At 34.7% G+C, this 19,637-nt stretch overlaps 1 protein-coding gene across 1 annotated transcript in view; it reads left to right on the top strand.

Annotated features, from left to right (window-relative positions):
* Window positions 1–19,637, top strand: part of Cdh20 (cadherin 20) — a 57,523-nt gene that overhangs the window by 10,026 nt on the left and 27,860 nt on the right. The window contains exons 4-5 of the mRNA XM_026404645.2: window positions 1,619–1,786; window positions 8,376–8,563. Of these exons, the coding sequence (XP_026260430.1) occupies window positions 1,619–1,786; window positions 8,376–8,563 (356 nt within the window). The remainder of the gene's footprint in view (window positions 1–1,618; window positions 1,787–8,375; window positions 8,564–19,637) is intronic.

Below are 19,637 nucleotides of genomic sequence, written 5' to 3'. Positions count from 1 at the left end.
ATATATTTTGAGTTGGGTAGGGTAAATGTTATATCATTATTAGCTTACCCTATGCCAGGTCTTCTCTCTTTTAAAATACTTTCATAAACATTGCTATACTTGAGTCTCCTAAAAATCTTGTGAACTAGTGAAATACATAGGAAGTATTTTACTCCCATTTTACATAGGGCAAAACAGAGACCTAAGAGAAGGAAATGAGTAAAGAAACTTAAGAGTAACAGAGATGAAGTCAATGCTGAATACTCAAAGTCATCTCTTTTATTTGAAAGAAAAAATATTTCTATTATTAGCAACCTGATAGAATTTTTTTGCCCAGAAGTCCTAAAAGTAGCCAGGCATTCAGAAAACTGTATCATAAAAGCAGAAAACAAAGGAGCATAAATTAGTAGAAGGAAAGAAAAAGACCACAGTTAGGGAATTCTGTAAAACAGTTAACTTCAATAATTCTGCTAACAGGGAGAGAGAGAATGAAGGGGTGCCCACAGGGAGGAAAAATACAGGCAGGAGGAGGGTAATGTGTCCTTTATATCCTAAGAAGAATCTTATATTATTTTGACAGCTCCCAGGGGGCATAGTGTTAAGGTCAAAAATACATAAAAATATAGTTACTGCTGTGCCCATGAGGCATTTAAAATATATATATATATATTTTTAAATATATATTTAAAATGTTGTTCTTACTAAATGAAATAAATACATTATAGGAGTAAATTGGGGACAGGTGTTTTCCCAATCCCCTCCCTTTTCACAGAAGAGATCTATTTAGCCAAGGGTCATGTCATAAACCTGCAGCAAATATGCCCTTAATCTTTGCCTCCAATGCATAGAAATCAACTTTTCCAAGTTGAAAGGTTAAAAAGGAGATACAACAGTACTGTACATCCTGGTCAGGATCAAAACACATTTCAGTGGATTTCGTTTAGACCCCTCTTCTTAAATGAAACCTTATCATCACACTGCTATGCTGCTACTTACTATCTGGGGAACTTCATTTTCATACAAGACAAAAATAAACAACTTGCAGAGCATCTTTTATGTCCAAGTTCACAGAATTCAGTGAAGCACAGAGGTAAGAAAAAATAACAAAACAGAATAAATATATAACAAAAGGAAAATCAAATGAGAATTCCAATACTACTTACAGGTAGTGGGGAGGCAGGAAAAGGCAGAACAGGAGCAAGTTATCTAAAAAGAGTTATTCACATTACAAGGGCTCTAGGGGTTGAAGAGAGAAACAGCTGAATGAGAATTATCTAAAATCACAGATGTGTAGACATATGAGGCTTTGTTTTCTGAACTCAAAGCCCCAGTTTTCTTTGGTGAGACTGAGCAGTCTGAAATCTCCCTAGTCGTAAGAGGACCATTGCTGCCATCTCCCGTTCTCTTTTGGTAATGTCACCACCAAAGGAAACAAGCTCTGTTCTTTCTGCTGAAACAGTACATTTGTTGCAGAGAAACTTTTTTGAAGCTGGAATTTTTACCTTGAGTTTAATAAAACAGGTGACACACATCTCAACTCTGGGCATTTACCATGCACAAGGAATAAATCTAAAAGTGAATCTTTTAAAAACTGCACTTATGGTTTTGTTTTTAAAACAAAGTCATTTCTATCCTGCAGGTGTAATTAGGACAGCGCTCATGAACATGGACAGAGAAGCCAAAGAGTACTATGAAGTGATTATACAAGCCAAGGACATGGGAGGGCAGCTCGGGGGATTAGCTGGGACCACAACAGTCAACATCACCCTCTCGGATGTCAATGATAACCCACCCCGCTTCCCCCAGAGTGAGTACCTAACCAACCAGAACCCAGATCTCAAGCCATAGGGATGCATCTTTTACAGAAATGCAGGAGAAAGGACAGCATGTTAAATGCAATCATTCTTGGATTTCTCCCCTATACTCATTGTGCAATTCTTTTTTTTTTTCTTTTTAGTTATACATGACAGTAGAATCTATTTTGATATATTTATACAAGCATGGACTATATCTTATTCTAATTATGATCCCAGTCTTGTGGATATACACAACAGTGAGATTCACTGTACATAGAAAAGTTGTGTCAGATTCATTCCACTGTCTTTCCTATTCCTAGCCCCTCTTTTTCCTTCCCTTCATTCTCCTTTGTCTAATCCAATGAACTTCTGTTCTTCCCCCACCCCTTATTGTGGGTTAACATACACATATCAAAGAGAAAATCAGATCTTTGGTTTGGGGGATTGACTTATTTCACTCAGAATGATAGTTTCCAGATCCATCCATTAACCAGAGAATCTCATAAAGTCATTATTCTTTTTTAAATATTTATTTATTTTATTTATATATGATAGTGGAATGCATTATATTACACATATAGAGCATATATATATATATATTTGTATACAAAGTATATTCACACCAATTCATGTCTTTATATATGTACTTTGGATAATAATGATCATCACATTCCACCATCATTTATAACCCCATGTTCCCTCCCTTCCCTTCCCACCCCTCTGCCCTATCTAGAGTTCATCTATTCTTCCCATGTTCCCTCTCCCTATCCCACTATGAATCAGCTTCTTTATATCAGAGAAAATATTCAGCAATTGGTTTTTTGGAATAGCTTATCTTTTTGGAATATCTTATCTTCTCTAACTCCTTTATGGCTGAGTAAAGAATACCACAATTTCTTTATCCATTCATCTGATGATGGGCATCTAGGTTGGTTCCATAGCTTAGCTACTGTGAATTGTGCTGCTATATACATTGATGTGGCTATATCACTGAAGTACGCTGATTTTAACTCCTTTAGATATGTACTGAGGAGTATATAACTGGGTCAAATGGTGGTTCCATTCCTGGTATTTTGAGGACTCCCCATACTGCTTTCCAGAATGGTTGCACTAATTTGCAGTCCCACAACAACGTAGGAGTGTACCCTTTTCCCCACATCCTTACCAACATTTTCTGTTACTTGTATTCTTACTAATTGCCATTCTGGTTGGAGTAAGATGAATTTTCAGTGTAGTTCCATTATGCAATGCTTACACAACCAGTTTCCTTTTGGGCTTCAGCTTTCCATAGCACTAAAATCACTGTTCTTCAAACTTTTCATTATTTCCTCCCTATGGAAGCTTTTTATACTTTTTTTTCCCAACTGAGGCTATTAAGTTGATGGGTCCTTCACCAAAGAACAATAAAGTGTCATGAAACAGTTTGTGACATGCATATGAGTTGGTTTTTGTTCATAAGAAACTAAGGTGAATAAAGACTTCATAGAAGGATAAGAATTCAACAGAGAACTGAATAATACAAAGGTCTTTAATAGGCAGGAAGGAAAATATTCCAGAATTAGGAAGTCACTCACTCATTAAAGAAATATTGTTCCAGATACCATTCTAGATGAGGGATATGGAGGTGTACAAAAGAAACAAAATCTCTACTCTCCTAGAGCTCATTTGAGTAAAATCCTGCATGTAAGAAACACATAGATATGTATATGTGTTTTTTATATATGCCTAAAAATTTTGCTTATGTCATTTTATGCTCAAAACCTCCTAAAACAAAGACCTGATCTTTCAAATGTGTTGGAATTTAAATGAAAAAACCAAAAAATAATTTTTGAGTAAAAGACATAAAGGAAGGATAATTTGACAGCCATGTACAAGATGGACTGGCAAAATCAGAGACTAGAAGTGGAGGAGGGTCATACATTGCTGGTGGGACTGCAGATTGGTACAACCACTCCAGAAAGCAGTATGGAGATTCCTCAGAAAACTTGCAATGAAACCACTATTTAACCTAGCTATCCCACTCCTAGTTTTATAGCCAAAGGACTTTAAATCAGCATACTATAGTGATGTAGCCACATCAATGTTTATGGTGGCTCAATTCACAATAGTAAACTATGAAACCAACCTAGGTTGTCCTTCAACAGATTAATGGATAAAGAAAACATGGTATGTATATATACAATGGACTATTACTCGGCCTTAAAGAAGAATGAAATTATGGCATTTGCCAGTAAATGGATGGAACTGGAGAATATTATTCAAAGTGAAATAAGCCAATCCCAAAGAACCAAAGGCTGGATGATTTCCCTGATATGCATATGCTAACTCACAATAAGGGAGATGGGAATAGAGGTATTTTGGATTAGACAGAAGGGAGTGAAGGGAGGAAAGGGGGTAGGAATGACATAGAATGAATTGGACATTATTACCCTGTGTGCATATGTGATTATACAACCTGTGTAACTCTACATCATGTACAACCAGAATGAGAAGTAATACTCCATTTATATATGACATGTCAAAATGCATTCTACTATCATGTATCTCTAATTAGAACAAATTTTAAAAAAAAAGTGGAGGAGTTTGTTACGAGGCTTTCGGAGGGTACAGAGTTGAGCTCATAGGACAGACTATGGAACTAGCAGGAGGCGTGGAGTGGAACAAATATGAAAACACAAACTTCTGCCTTTTGATTTCTTAGCTAAGGTTTATGAGGCAGAGGGTGGAGTCAAAGATGAAAACAATGGTTAAAGTCTGACAGAAGGATTGTACTGTTGATAGAAATAGAGGATATAAAATGGATCTACCAGCAGGGAAGGAGAGAGACGGATTCAGATTTTGAACATGAAGTGACAGCAGAACAATCAGGCTGAGTGTCCTTAAGAAAGGTGGAAGTATAGAGCGATGACAGTGGATGAAGCCGGGAATGGAGACATGTGTTTGAAAAGTGAATGCCTGAAGGGAGTAAACTGGGGAAGTAAGAGCAGCAGATGCAATTCAGGTGAAAGTCTTAGCCAGGAAATTTTAGTTAAAGAATTAAATAAATAAATAAATTGAAAACAGAAAGAGTCAAGTCTGACTATCAGCTGAATAGCTGCACTGTGAATCAGCCAAACAAGTGAACCTTCAATTTTTGCTATGTACATTCAGGAAGAGAGCTCAAATATTTACATCCAACTGGAATACACAAAGTTCCCATGAGCATTCATGAAAGAAAAACGCAGGGTACTAGACAAGCATTTCATATGTGGTACAAGTAAGCAGGCTACTAAGTTGACTGGGTCTGCAGTACAAAACACAGATCATCATGGAACAGACTGTGGGATATCATATGTGGTGGCTTTTTGTTATTTTGCTGATGCTGAGTATTCAGTCTTTATAGCTCACACATTGTACACTGTAGATTCTTGAGAATCCTTGAACTACTTAACTTAAATTTGAAATTAAACAGGTATCTCTGATAGAAGTACAAAGGACAGAAGAACCAAGTTATTACACATAGCACAGCTCAAATGCATATGGATTTGGACATTTTGAGGAATATAATCTTAAACGTGGCAGTTTCACAACAGCATAACATAATACAATGCCTGCAGGTTTTGTTGTTGTTTTTTTGTAATAATTGATCTTATTTTTTTAAATACATGACAGTGGAATGCATTACAATTCTTATTACACATATAGAGCACAATTTTTCATATCTTTGTATATAAAGTATGTTTACGCCAATTCATGTCTTTATACGTGTACTTTTTTGCATTACAAATCTTACTACACATATATACCACAATTTTTCATATCTCTGGTTGTATATAAAGTATGTTGACACCCAATTCATGTCTTCATACATGTACTTTGGATAATGAAGTCCATCACACTTCACCATCCTTGCTAATCCCCTGCCCCCTCCTTTTCCCTCCCACCCTTCTGCCCTATCTAGAGTTCATCTATTCCTCCCATGCTCCCCCTCCCTACCCCACTATGAGTCAGCCTCTTTATATCAGAGAAAACATTCGGCATTTGTTTTTTTGGGATTGGCTAACTCCACTTAGCACAATGCCTAGAGTTTTAGTCTAGCCCCTTATTTTGGCTCAAGGTCTCAGAAGTTAGTCCATTGTTAGCCAACTCCATAGCTCTGGGCCCAAGATGAAGAACATCATGGCATAAGGGCATAGCTAAGGAAAGCAGCTCAGCAAATGGCAACCAGGAAGCAGAGGTAGAGCTCCACTTATCAGGGACAAAATATAAACCCCAAAGTCACACCCCTGTGACCTACCTCCTGCAGCCAGACCTTACCTGCCCAGTTACCACCTAGTTAATCCATAAAAGTGGATTAACCCACTGATTATAACTCTCACAATACAACCATTTCACCCTTTAATATTCCTGCACTGTCTTACACATGGGCTTTTGAGTATTCAGTCTTTATAGCTCAGAATGACTCTCTGCACACATTGTACACTGTAGATTCTTGAGAATCCTTGAACTACTTAAAAGTGGATTAACCCACTGATTATAACTCTCACAATACAACCATTTCACCCCTGAATATTCCTGCACTGTCTCACACATGGGTTGTATATAAAGTATGTTGACATATCTAAACCATAACAAATTCCTGTATTAGATTATTCATCTCTGTGACCAAAAGACCTGACAAGAACACCTCTCAAACCAAAGTCTTAATGCCATTCTAAAGCATATATTTTGAGTACTCACTATTTCAAATTTCAGTAATAATGGAGAATCTAGGAATAGATTGGAAGCATGAAATATGTTTCATGAAAGACAAAAGAGAAACATATAAGTAATTTAAATTTGTCTCTAAGTAATTTTCACACATTAACTGCTTCCTCTAAGATGGTCGTTACTTTTGGACTTTAAAATTTTTACTTTAACTCATCATTAAATATTTCCCCATCTATTTGCTAAACCTAAGTTCAGACAATCTATTTCAAAAATCTATCTGAATGAATTCTTCTAGATGAACTCTTCTGCCTCATTCTTTTGATTCCTCACTGTAGAAATTCCATTTAGTTTTTTCCCACAAATATTACCACAGCTGATTGTGAGCTATGACAAAATAACATACCTCCTCTTTTACACTTAAAACAAGCTCAATCCCCTTTCACTGAACAATTTATAATGAAATATCAAGATCTCAAGTTATTTATTTCCAATATAATGCATCACATGTAGAAAGTATATGTATATTTTTAAACACAATACAGCTTTCCTAGTGTGGGAGAATGTTGTAGGCAGATGCTGGTTTGTTTTTCTGAAAAGTTCTTCAATAGCAAAGCATAATCCATCAACAACTTTGGAAGTGAATGGAAAGAGATCATAAAATCCATGTGACTGAAAGCTTAATACAACAAAGATTTCCTGACTCATTTATGTAAGAAATTGTATCATTTCTTCTCCTGTGCAAGGTGGAGTGCTGTAAGCTACCTGGGGTGTCAGCCTCCCCAAATTTTTATGGAAAAAAAAGCCCTTATGCCCCAGGCTTCCCAGACCTTTTGATGCATAAAAGAGATCACATACTTATCAAAACTGTGATTATGATTTTGTTTTGTTAGTCAGTCTATGATTGACAAAATAATGAAGCACATCAAAAATGTTGAGCCCCAAAGAAGGTAAGTTAGCAAAAATACAACTTCATAGAGATGAAAAGGAACTAACTTTAATTGTAGATCAGAAATGTCAAGTCAAAAAGCAAAGCATCACCACTTCTAGCTTTTTACATATGTGGGGATATGTAACAAGAAGACAGGAAACATCAGGGTCTGTCCACGAAGAGGCAGACAGAGGGTCCCAGCTGCAATAAATGTTGATGAACCCTACAATGGAGCTGGTAGAACTTGCTCTCTGTGGCTGTTCCTCTATAGATCACTGGTCTACATCAGTTCTAGGCAGGTGGTGGTTATAGAGATAGGTACTCAAAACACCAGCTAGGTCATGAAAGAAAATGTGGGCATTTCAAACTAAATAGTCAGCTACTAGGGAGGCTGAGGCAGAAGAATCACAATTTCAAGGCCATCCTTAGCAGCACAGCCCATCTGGAAATAAAAAATAAAAAGGGCTAGAGATGTGGTTCAGTGGTAAAGCATCCCTGGGTTCAATCCTACCAAAAAAGGAAAAGAAAAGAAATGTAAACAGAATAAATATGTACATGTTGTGACATGTGGGTTTTTATTCTGTTTTGTTGTTTTCTTTCTCAAAAGGAATTGACTTTTGGGAAATATTTCCATTCATTATGGAGTACTAAAAGACTAGGAAGCAGCATACTTCCCACCACTCTGTAGGTAGATTCACTAGAATGAGAAATAATTTTGCTTTTATTCTGTCCTGCTTTCAGGGTTATTGTCAAAAAGTTATTTTTCTTCCTCTTTATTGAATATCCAGTATAGGTTATGGTTATAACTGTTTAGCCTCTGAGGACCTCAGTTTTCATCTGATAAAACTGAAGCTTTAATTTTAAACCAAGAAAAAGATATTTTGCACAGCATGCCTGATAAGATGTGATAATGACAAGGCTTTTCATTTATTTATTTTTATTTATTTTGTAGTGACAATGCATGTTCTTGCTTTCCTTCACAGAACATTATCAGATGAGTGTGCTGGAATCAGCTCCAATTAGCTCCACTGTGGGGAGAGTGTTTGCCAAGGACTTGGATGAAGGAATCAATGCAGAGATGAAATACACCATTGTGGATGGAGATGGTGCAGATGCCTTTGATATTAACACAGATCCCAATTTCCAAGTTGGTATCATAACTGTGAAGAAGGTAAGCCAACTCCTTTATCCAAATCACTTCATGGATGCTTTATATATGAAATGATTTTCAGAGTTTTTGTACTATGGATAAGTATTTTTTGATTTAGAATATTATAACCAACTTTGTTGTTATAAATCCTCTTGTAAAAGCTCTTCCCTATAATTAAAAACAAACAAACAAAATATCCCAGGCATGGTGGTGCTCACCTCTAATCCCAATTACTGGGGAGGCTAAGGTAGGAGAAGTTAGAAACCAACCTGGGCAACATAGAAAAACCTCATCTTACTCCTTGTACCAACATGAAGACACTGACTGTACCATCATTTTACAGAAGGAGTACCAGATCGTGATAAAAATATATTACAAATATGTCATTTCTCCTACTTAGCCAACTTAAAAACTATTGCAGCTTAATTCTCTAATGATGTTAATGACTTAGTCAATATTTGAATCACACACTTTTTTTTTACTGCAGTGTACCATAAATAACAAGCAAATTATAATATTATTTCTAAATCAATAAATAACATACAGGGGTTTTTTAACTGCCTCTTGAAGATCCATAAATGCAAATTAAACTTGCAAAAGTCTTATCAAGCCAGGTTCAGAGGCACATGCCTATAATCCCAGTGACTTGGGAGGCTGAAACAGGAGGATCACAATTTCAAGGTCAGCATGAACAATTTAGCAAGACACTGTCTTAAAGTATAAAAATAAAGGACTGGGGATGTAACTAAGGGGTAAAGGTCCCCTGTGTTCAATTCCCAGTACTGGAAAAAAAATTAAGTTTTATCAAACATAGCTAGTGAATGTTGTTTTCACTTTAAACTCCTTTGTTTCATGATACAGTATTGTTTTCTGAATATAAACTATTGATTCTTTCTGTGGCATAAGGCACATATGGATAAACTCAGTTGGAAGATACGATGTTTTGTAAAAAATTAAGTTTTAATACCCTACAAATAAGTATCTGATGAAATACATTTAAGAGATTCATTGGTTTGATTCTTCCCTATTTTGAATACATTTTTTAAATCCATAACTTATATTATATATTCAACACATATTACTCACCAGCTATTGTTCTGAACATTCAGTATGGGGAAAAAAAATAAAACATTATCCCAGCTACTCAGGAAGCTGAGGCAGAAAAATTCCAAGTTCAAGGCCAGAGTGGATGGACAACTTAGATCAATAAGGAGATATAAGATGACTTCAAATTTAAATTAAATAATTGGAATTAACTTCACAGAAAAATGAGATTTAGGCAAAGACTTCAAATGAATAGAATCACAGCACAGAGTTGGACAGGTTAACAGTATAGGTACCCTATAAATGACTTTTGGTGAAAGTGTTCACTGCCACCATGAAGTGTATGGAATGGGCATGGAAGTATTAAAGAAAGTGTTTCAGGCAAAAAGACAGCTAATGAAAAGGCCCTGAAGTGGGTCCATGCCTAGTGTGTTTCAATAACAGCAAGGGGATTTAAAAGGCTGAGTAAAGGGGGAAACTCTCAGGAGACAAGGTCTGAAAAATAACAAAGGGACTAGATTGTTTTTATACTAATTATGAGAACTTCAGTTTTTACTCTGGGTAAAGTGGGAAACAACTGGAGGACTTTAAGATGTGCAACATGACTAGGCTTTTATGATAATTACTCTGTAGGCTGTGTTCAGAGGAGGAAAAAGGGGGGCAAGGACAGAAACAAGGGAAACAGTTGAGAGGGTCCTACAAAAATCCAGGAAAGAGATGGTAGTGGTTGTCCTAGGAGGCAGGATTGGAAATGACGGGAAGAGGTTGGTACATTTTGAAAGTAGGGCCAATAAGATTTCTTACAAGATTGGATGAGGATATTTTTAAAAAGAGTCAACTGAGCAATAAGATTGGAGCTGCCATTAACTAAGATGGAGAAGTCTACAAGTAAAGCAGGTGGCAGGGGTGGAAAGTATTGGGATTCCATCTGGATGTATTACATCTGCAGTGTCTGCTAGATACTCAAGGAAAGAGGGACAGTGGCTTTGGTGATAGGATTGGGAATCTGGAGAAGAACTGTGGGCTAGGAATATGACTTTGAGAGTCATAAGCATATAGACGGTCAAAGCAAATGAAACAGAATGAGATTCCAAGGGACTGAGTATAGACAGAAAGGGAACAATGAAATGAGCCCCGAGGCACCCAATTCAAAGAAGTCATGAGAAGATCAAGTGCAAGCAAGAAAAAAGCAAAGACCAGAAAGGCAGAAGGGAAGTCAAGAAGACAGTGGTGTGAAAGGATCACCAGTGAGAAATGCCCCAGAAAATTAAAGAACACTGAAAATTAACCAGAGACTTTAGGAACATGGAAGTCATTGATGACCCTAACAAAAGCAACAAGGGCATCACTTAAAATGTGGCACAAGTTAACTAACATGTGTTTATAATAACTTTATTCTCTCTTGTCTCCTAGAACTGAATTATCATTGCTTTAAAAGGGATGAGTTTACATCTTGTTCTCTATTTAAGGTGCAAATACAGCAAAGGAACAGACACATTTAGAAATCTTTATAACCAGCACACAATGACCTTGAAACAGCACAAAATGCTGAGATTAACTTAATTGTCTCATAATCTGGATATAATTAAAATATTGTAATTTCTTATTTTATTCTCATTCTTTGAGAATAAATAACATGCTAGAATTATAAATGATGACTAAAAGTAATACCTATTGGATATATGACACAGAATTAAGAACATTCTACTATGTGGCTTGCCTCAAGTAAATAAAAACATATTTTTCATCATGATTAGTAACTATAAATGCTCAAAGTCTTGAATAATTATTATTTCTGTAATACAAAAATTCTATTCAAAAATTAAGCAATCAAAAAGATAACTTTGGGGATACCCAATATTTAAAATTTATTATATATCTTAACATAATTCTAAATAATAACTTGTTAAATTATCACAATATAACATACATAATATTACAACTCACTCATTTTTTAAAATTAATTAATATTAAAATTTGAGGAACCTCAAAATATCTTTTTTCCAACTCCCATACCTGAAAAAAGATTATATCTCAAAAGACAGAATACTATCTTTCTTTGTCATTACCAAAACTATACCTGTGTTTAATCAAAACTAGCACCAATTTTTCCAAGGTCATTTTGATTTGTTTTATGTTATGTGCTGTCAGAAAATGGAATTAAGAAAGAGGTCAATAAGTTAGTTAAATGGACTAGTCATATATAAGAAATATTTAGAGGCTACTGACTGCTTAATCTATACCTCTGGAACAACATTCACTCAAACGTCTGATCCATACCCATCTTCCCAATTTGCCATTTATAATGTCATATAAAATTGAAACAAAAGTTTTGCTCTTGATTTATTTCCCTTAGGCCTATTATTTGTCTCAAAAGCACACACTTTTCCAAAAAGAAAAATTAAATTGAATTGACAGAATTGGGTCTTCATAAAACCACACCGATTACTACCCAGTACCCTGAGTCTTTTTAGCTTTTAAGTAATCAATCACTTGATTTTCAGTCTCTTAACTTAGATGCTTGAAAAATATAATTTTTGGAATGTTCTTTATTCTAGATGTGAATGATGTTGTATCATTTTCTAGTCTTCAACATGTCTTCCATCTCCCAGTACATAATAAGTAATTGTTGAAAGTCCATTCTCCTCTTAGGCAGGTCACAGTGAAAAAATTCTATATTTCATCAAAACTAATAAGAGACCATGAATTATTACTGTTTTATGTACCCCTTTAAAAAGTTATTGTCAATTTAAAATGACAAGAATTTTTTTTGGTGGTGGTGGGGGGGGTGTGATTGGGAACTGAACCCAAGGCCTCACATGCTCTTATTTCTTATTTATAGTTGAAGAGCTCTTGTGTATATAACTAAGCATATTTGCTTCACTAATATCAGATTTACTCCTTGCTGGTAACTTCTTATTTTATTCTCATTCTTTGAGAATAAATAACATGCTAGAATTATAAATGATGACTAAAAGTAATACCTATTGGGTGTATGACACAGAATTAAGAACATTCTCCTGCTGTGTGGCATGCCTCAATGTCATTCTGCCTATACAAGTTTTGTTTCAATTCTGAGTCATAACACAATCTTTCTGAAGACATCTTAGAGGTCAGTAAAGTTCAATGCATGCAGTGCCATAAGTGTACAAAACTCACCTGAAGTATATAACACAAATGGCTTTGACTAGGTCTGGCTTATACAGGCAATAACAACTACATCCCATCATTTCTTGTTGAGCCCACAGCATCTTTAAGGGGTCATCAGTTGGAGAAGCAATCATATTTCCAAAGTATGAAAATATAAAAAATGGATCACTTAAAATTATTTATATATGGTAACATAAGATCCTTACATATACCATCACTCAAACAGTACATGTTAATACTCATACTGGGAAACTTTTTGTACTACCCAATATACCATTTTCTTGCTACATTTTCAGTTTTAGACTTTGCTAAGTATTGAGGAATAAAAAATCTAAGTCATTGACTCCACCCATGAATCTGGGAAAGCAACCTACATAAAAAGAAGTATTTGTAATGCAAAATAAGAAAAGCTATAATAAAAGTACAATAAAATGATATAGAAACAGAAGAGGAAATACCTAATTCTGCTTAATTAATAATCAAAGCTACATTAGTATTTTGTGCTATAATTTATATGCCTCCACTTTCAAGGAGATAATGACTTTTCATTTTTATGTGCCTCAACTCTAGGAAATTTCTTGAATTTGGAATTGGGGTTCATTATTACTCTTTGGTCTAGCATTATGAATACAGAAATAAACAATTCTTTGATGCTTAGAAAAAAGAACAAAAATTATTGAAGAGGGAAGAGTTAAAATCATCAAATGTGGGCAATGTAAAGCTGAAGTACCTAGAGCAATGTTTTCTTTGAATTTTAAAGGTGTACATGAGGGAGGCAATAACCTTAAATTAACATTTTTTAAAAGAAATTTTGATAATAATTAAAAACTCACCCTAGTCTTTTCAACAAATGGTGCTAAAACAATTAGATATCAAAAATATGAACCTCAATTATACTCATAAAAAAATTAAATGGGGGCTGGGACTGTGGCTCAGTGGTAATGCACTTGCTGGCACGTGTGAGGTTTGATTCTCAGCACCACATATAAATAAATAAAATAAAGATTTATCAACAACTATGAAAAAAAAATTTTAAAAAGGAAAAAAGTTGGGGCTGGGGATGTGGCTCAACCGGTAGCATGCTCGCCTGGCATGTGTGCAGCCCAGGTTCGATCCTTAGCACCACATACAAACAAAGATGTTGTGTCTGCTGAGAAATAAATAAATAAATAAATAAAATCTTTAAAAAAAAAAAGAAAAAAAGCTTAAAAAATCAAGTGGATCATACAACTAAATGTAAAAACTGAAACTATAAAATTTATAAAAGGAAACACAGGAAAAAATCTCTATGATCCTGAAAAGGCAAAGTTTTCTTTAAAATGATACTAGAACCCCAGTCTCGCAAAAAAAAAAAAATGGTAAGACCTCATCAAAAATTAAGGAGATGCTGTTCTTCAAAAGACTGTTTTGAAAATGAAAGACAAATCACAGAGGGGGTGAAAATATTTGCAAATTCTATGTCTGATAAAGGACCTGAATATGTAAAGAACACTTCAAGAAGGTATATGAAGATGTATCACTGGGCACAAGAGAAGTGCAACTCACAACCAAAACGTAATGCCACTTCACACACACTAGGATAGCTAAAATCAAAATACTGACGAAACTTTTAAGCACTGACAAAGATGTAGAGAAACTGGAATTTTCAAACATTCTTGGAGAAAATAAAAAAGGGTACTACCCCTTTGAAAATTGATTTGAATCTCTTATAAAGTTAAGAAATTCACTTACCATATAACCCTGCAATTGTAATCTTAAGTATTTACCCAAGTGAAATGAAAACAAGTTCACACAAAAATCTGTATGCAAATATTTACAGAAGCTTTATTCATAATTGTTAGAAATTAAAAGCAACCCAAACATACCTCTAGTGGAAAATGGAGAAATTAACTATTGTACACCCACGCAATGGAATACTACTCAGCAATAAAAAAGAATACTTATCATATAATAACTTGGATAATCCCAGATATAGCATGCTAAGTGAAAAAAACTACATGCAAATTATGATATACTTGATGATGTCACTTATGTGATATCCTTTTTTCTAGTAATAAATGATTTTTTAAAACTTGTTCTTTTTAGATATACATAATAGAATGTATTTTGACATATTATACATACATGGAGTATAACTTCCCATTCTTAAGGTTGAACATGATGTGAAGTTACACTGGTTGTGTATTTATATATGAACATAGAAATGTATGCCCAATTCATTCTAATGTCTTTCCTATTCCCATCCACCCTCCCTTCCCCTCATTCCCCATTGACTAATCCAATGAACTTCTATTCTTCCCTCTCTGCCCCCTTATTGTGTGTTGGCATCCACATATCAGAGAGAACATTCAGCCTTTGGTATTTTTGGATTGGCTTATTTCACTGAGCATAACAGTCTCCAGTTCCATCTATTTACTGGCAAACACCATAATTTCATTCATCTTTATGGTACATACACACATACACACATATATACATCACATTTCTTCATCCAGTCATCTGTTGAAGGGCACCTGGGTTGGTTCCAAAGCTTAGCTATTGTGTGAGCTGCCATAAACATTGATATGGTTGTGTCACTGTAGTATGCTGATTTTAAGTCTTCTGGGTATATACTGGGATAACTGGGTCAAATGGTGGTTCCATTTCAACTTTTCTGAGGAATCTCCATACTGCTTTCCATAATGGTTGCACCAATTCGCAGTCCCACCAATGAGTGTCCTTTTTCCCCACATCGTCACCAACATTTATTGTTATAGTTTTATAATTGCCATTCTTAATGGAGTAAGATGGAATCACAATGTAGTTTTAATTTGCATTTCTGTAATTGCTAGCGATGCTGAATGTTTTTTTCATGGGTTTGTTGACCCATCATTTATCTTGTTCTGTGAAGTGCCTATTCAGTTCCTTTGCCCATTTTTGATTGGGTTATTTGGTTTTCTGGTGTTAAGTTTTTTGAGTTCCTTGTATATATTAGAAATTAACACCTTATCTGAGGTACTGGTGTGAAGATTTTCTCCAAATCTGTAGGATCTCTGTACATGTTCTTGATTATTTCCTTTGCTGTAAAAATGCTTTTTAGTTTGATACCACTCCATTTATTGATTCTTGGCTTTACTTCTTGTGCTTTAGGAGTCTTGATGAGGAACTCAATTCCTAAGCGAACATAATGGAAAGTTGAGCCTACATTTTCTTCTATTTAGGCACAGGGTTTCTGGTCTAATGCCTAGGTCTTTGATCCACGTTTTTTGTTTTTTGGTTTTTGGTTTTTTTGTGCAGGGTGAGAGGTAAGGGTTCAAATTCATTCTAATACAAATTGATTTCCATTTTTCCCAGAACTATTATTAAACAGACTATCTTTTCTCCAATGTATGTTTATGGTGGCTTTGTCTGGTATGAGATAACTGTATTCATATGGGTTTGTCTCTGTGTCTTCTATTCTGTACCATTGGTCTTCATGTCTGTTGGCACCAATACCATGCTGGTTTTGTTACTATAGCTCTGTAGTATAATTTAAGGTCTGGTATTGTGATGCTTCTGCATCATTTTGTCACTGAGAATTGCTTTGGCTATTTTGGGCCTCTTATTTTTCAAAATGAATTTCATGGCTGCTTTTTCTAATTCTATGAAGAATGTCATTGGAATTTTAATAGGAATTGTCCTTGCAGTACTTTTGGTAGTTTGGACATTTTGACAATACTTATTCTCCCTATTCAAGAACATGGGAGATTTCTCCATCTTCTAAGGTCTTCTTCAATTTATTTCTTTAATGTTCTGTAGTTTTCATTGTAGAAGTCTTTCACCTCTGTTAGGTTGATTCCCAAATATTTTTCTTTTTTTGAGGCTATCGTGAATGGCATAGTTTTCCTAATTTCTCTTTCATTTGATTATCAATGGTGTATAGGAATGCAAAGGATTTATAGGTGATAATTTTATATCCTGCTATTTTGCTGAATTCATGAGTTCTAGAAATTTTCCAGTCAGTCTTCTAAATCTAGAGTCATGTCATTGGCAAATAGGAGTAGTTGAGCTCTTATATTCCTATTCATATCCTTTAATTTCTTTCATCTAATTGCTCTGGCTAGAGTTTCCAGGACAATGTTGAATAGACGTGGTGAATGAGGACATCCTGCCTTCTTCCAGTTTTTAGAGGGAATGCTTTCAATTTTTCTACATATAGTGTTATGCTGGTGTTGGGTTTAACATACACAACCTTTACAATGTTGAGGTATGGTCTTATTGGCCCGTTTTTCTACTGTTTTGAACATGAATGGATGCTATTTTGACAAATGCTTTTTCTGCATCTATTGAGATAATCATGTGATTCTTGTCTGTAAAGTCTATTGATGTGATGAATTACATTTATTGATTTCCATATGTTGAACCAACTTTGCATCCCTGGGATAAACCCCACTTGACCATGGTGCACTGTCTTTTTAACATGTTTTTGTATGTTACTTGTCAGTACTTCATATGAATTTTTGCATCTATGTTCATCAGGGATATTGGTCTGAAGTTTTCTTTCCTTGATATGTCTTTGTATGGTTTGGTATCAGGGTGATACTAGCTTCATAGAATTCAGCCTAAAAGGGTTCCCTCCTTTTCTATTTCATGTAATAATTTGAGGAGGACTGGTGTTAGTTCTTCTTTGAAGGTCTGATAGAACTCAGCTGAGAATCTGACTGGTCCTGGGGTTTTCTTTCTTGGTAGGCTTTTGATGGTGTCTTCAATTCCATTGCTGGAAATTTATCTGTTTGAATTTTCTATGTCCTTTTGAATCAATTTGGGTAGGTTCTATGTCCCTGGAAATTTGCTGATATCTTCAAGATTTCTATTTTATTAGAGTAGAAATTTTCTGATTATTGTCTATATTTTGGTATGTCCAAGGTGATATTTCTTTGTTCATCATGAATACTAGTAATTTGCATCTTCTCTCTTTACTAGCTTTGCTAAAGGCTTATCGATTTTATTTTTTCAAAGAACCAACTTTTGTTTTGTTGATTTTTTAAATTTTTTGTTTCAATTTCATTGATATCAGCTCTCTTTTAATTATTTCCTGTCTCCTACTGCTTTTGATGTTGATTTGCTCTTCTTTTTCTAAGACTTTTGGTTGTAATGTTGGGTTATTTATTTGATAACTCTCTAGTCTTTTAATGAATAAGCTCAATACAATGAACTTTCCTCTTGGAATGCCTTCATCGTGTCCTAGAGACTTTGATGTTGTGTTGTTATTCTCATTTACCTCTAAGTACTTTTTAAATTTCATCCCTGATTTCTGCTGCTACCCTTGGCAATTTAATAGCATATTATTTAATCTCCAGGTATTAGAGTAGCTTCTATTTTTTTTTTTTTTTTTTTTTTTTTTTTTTTTTTTTGAGAATTTTTTTTAATATTTATTTTTTAGTTTTTGGCGGACACAACATCTTTGTTGGTATGTGGTGCTGAGGATCGAACCCGGGCCGCACGCATGCCAGGCGAGCGCGCTACCACTTGAGCCACATCCCCAGCCCTCTATTTTTTATTTTATAATTGATTTCTAATTTCATTTCATTATGACCTAATAGATGTAAGGTATATTATTTCTTTTTGTATTTGCTAAGAGTTGCTTTGTGGACTAAGATACAGTATATTTTATAGAAGGTTCATGTGCTGCTGAGAAAAAAGTGTATTCAGTCATTGATGGAACAAATATTTTACGTATCTGTTAAGTGTAAATTATTAATTGTAGTTTTTAGTTCTATAGCTTCTTCATTTAGTTTTTGTTTGGAGAATCTATCCTGTGAGGAGAGACACATGTTAAGCCACCCAGTATTACTGTGTTGTGGTCTATTTTATTCTTGAAATTGAGAAGAGTTTGTTTGATGTATGTAGATGCTCCATAGTTTGGGGCATAAATATTTATGATTGTTAGGTCTTATTGATTTATAATTCCCTTAAGCAGTAAGAATGTCCAACTTCATCCCTTATGATTAACTTTGGCTTGAGTCTACTTTATCTGAAATGAGGATAGAAACCTGTTTGTTTATAAGACCCATGTGAATGGTTTTTTTTCCCCCAACTTTTACCTTCAATCTATGGTTGTCTTTGCCTACAGTGATTCTCTTAGAGATAGCATATTGTTGGGTATTGTTTTTTAATTCAATCTGCCAGTCTATATCTTTTGATTGATGACTTTAGGCCATTTATAGTCAGTGTTATTATTGACAAATGGATTTTATTCTCTGTCATTTTCATTTATTTCTGCTCTTTAATTTGAATGTTTCTCCTTAGATTGACTATTACTCTAACATAGTTCCTCCCTTTGCTGGTTTTCCATTTATTTTTCATTTCTTCTTCAATAAATATCTTATTGAGTATGTTTTATAGTTCAGGCTTTCTAGATATGAATTCTTATAAATTTTTGTTTATCATGGAAGGTTTCTATTTCATCATCAACTCTGAAGCTTAATTTTGCTGGAGATACTATTCTTGGCTGGCATCATTTTTTTTCAAAGCTTGATATATATTATTCCAATACCTCCTAGCTTTGAGAGCCTGGTTGAGAAATCAGCTGAGATCCAGATTGGTTTCCCTCTACATATGACCCATCATTTTGCCCTGGCAGCCTTTAAAATTCTATCCTCATTCTGTATGTTAGTCATTTTCATAATCATGTGCCTTGGTGTGGGTCTGTTATAATTTTGTACATGTAAGGTTCTATAAGCCTCCTTTATTTTATTTTCCATTTCATTCTTTAGGCTTGAGAAAATTTCTGATATTATTTCATTGAAAAGACTATGCATTTCTTTGGTTTATGTCACTGAGCCTTCATCTAGCCCAATCAATCTTATATTTAATCTTCTCAGGTTATCCATATTTCTTGGAAGTTTTGTTCATGGTCTCTTAACATCTTTTATCCATAGTC

Source organism: Urocitellus parryii, chromosome 13 (genome assembly GCF_045843805.1).
Source record: "Urocitellus parryii isolate mUroPar1 chromosome 13, mUroPar1.hap1, whole genome shotgun sequence".
In the NCBI taxonomy this organism is placed as follows: domain Eukaryota; kingdom Metazoa; phylum Chordata; class Mammalia; order Rodentia; family Sciuridae; genus Urocitellus; species Urocitellus parryii.
Note: the sequence above shows the minus strand (reverse complement) of the source record. Positions and strands in the feature narration are given on the sequence as shown.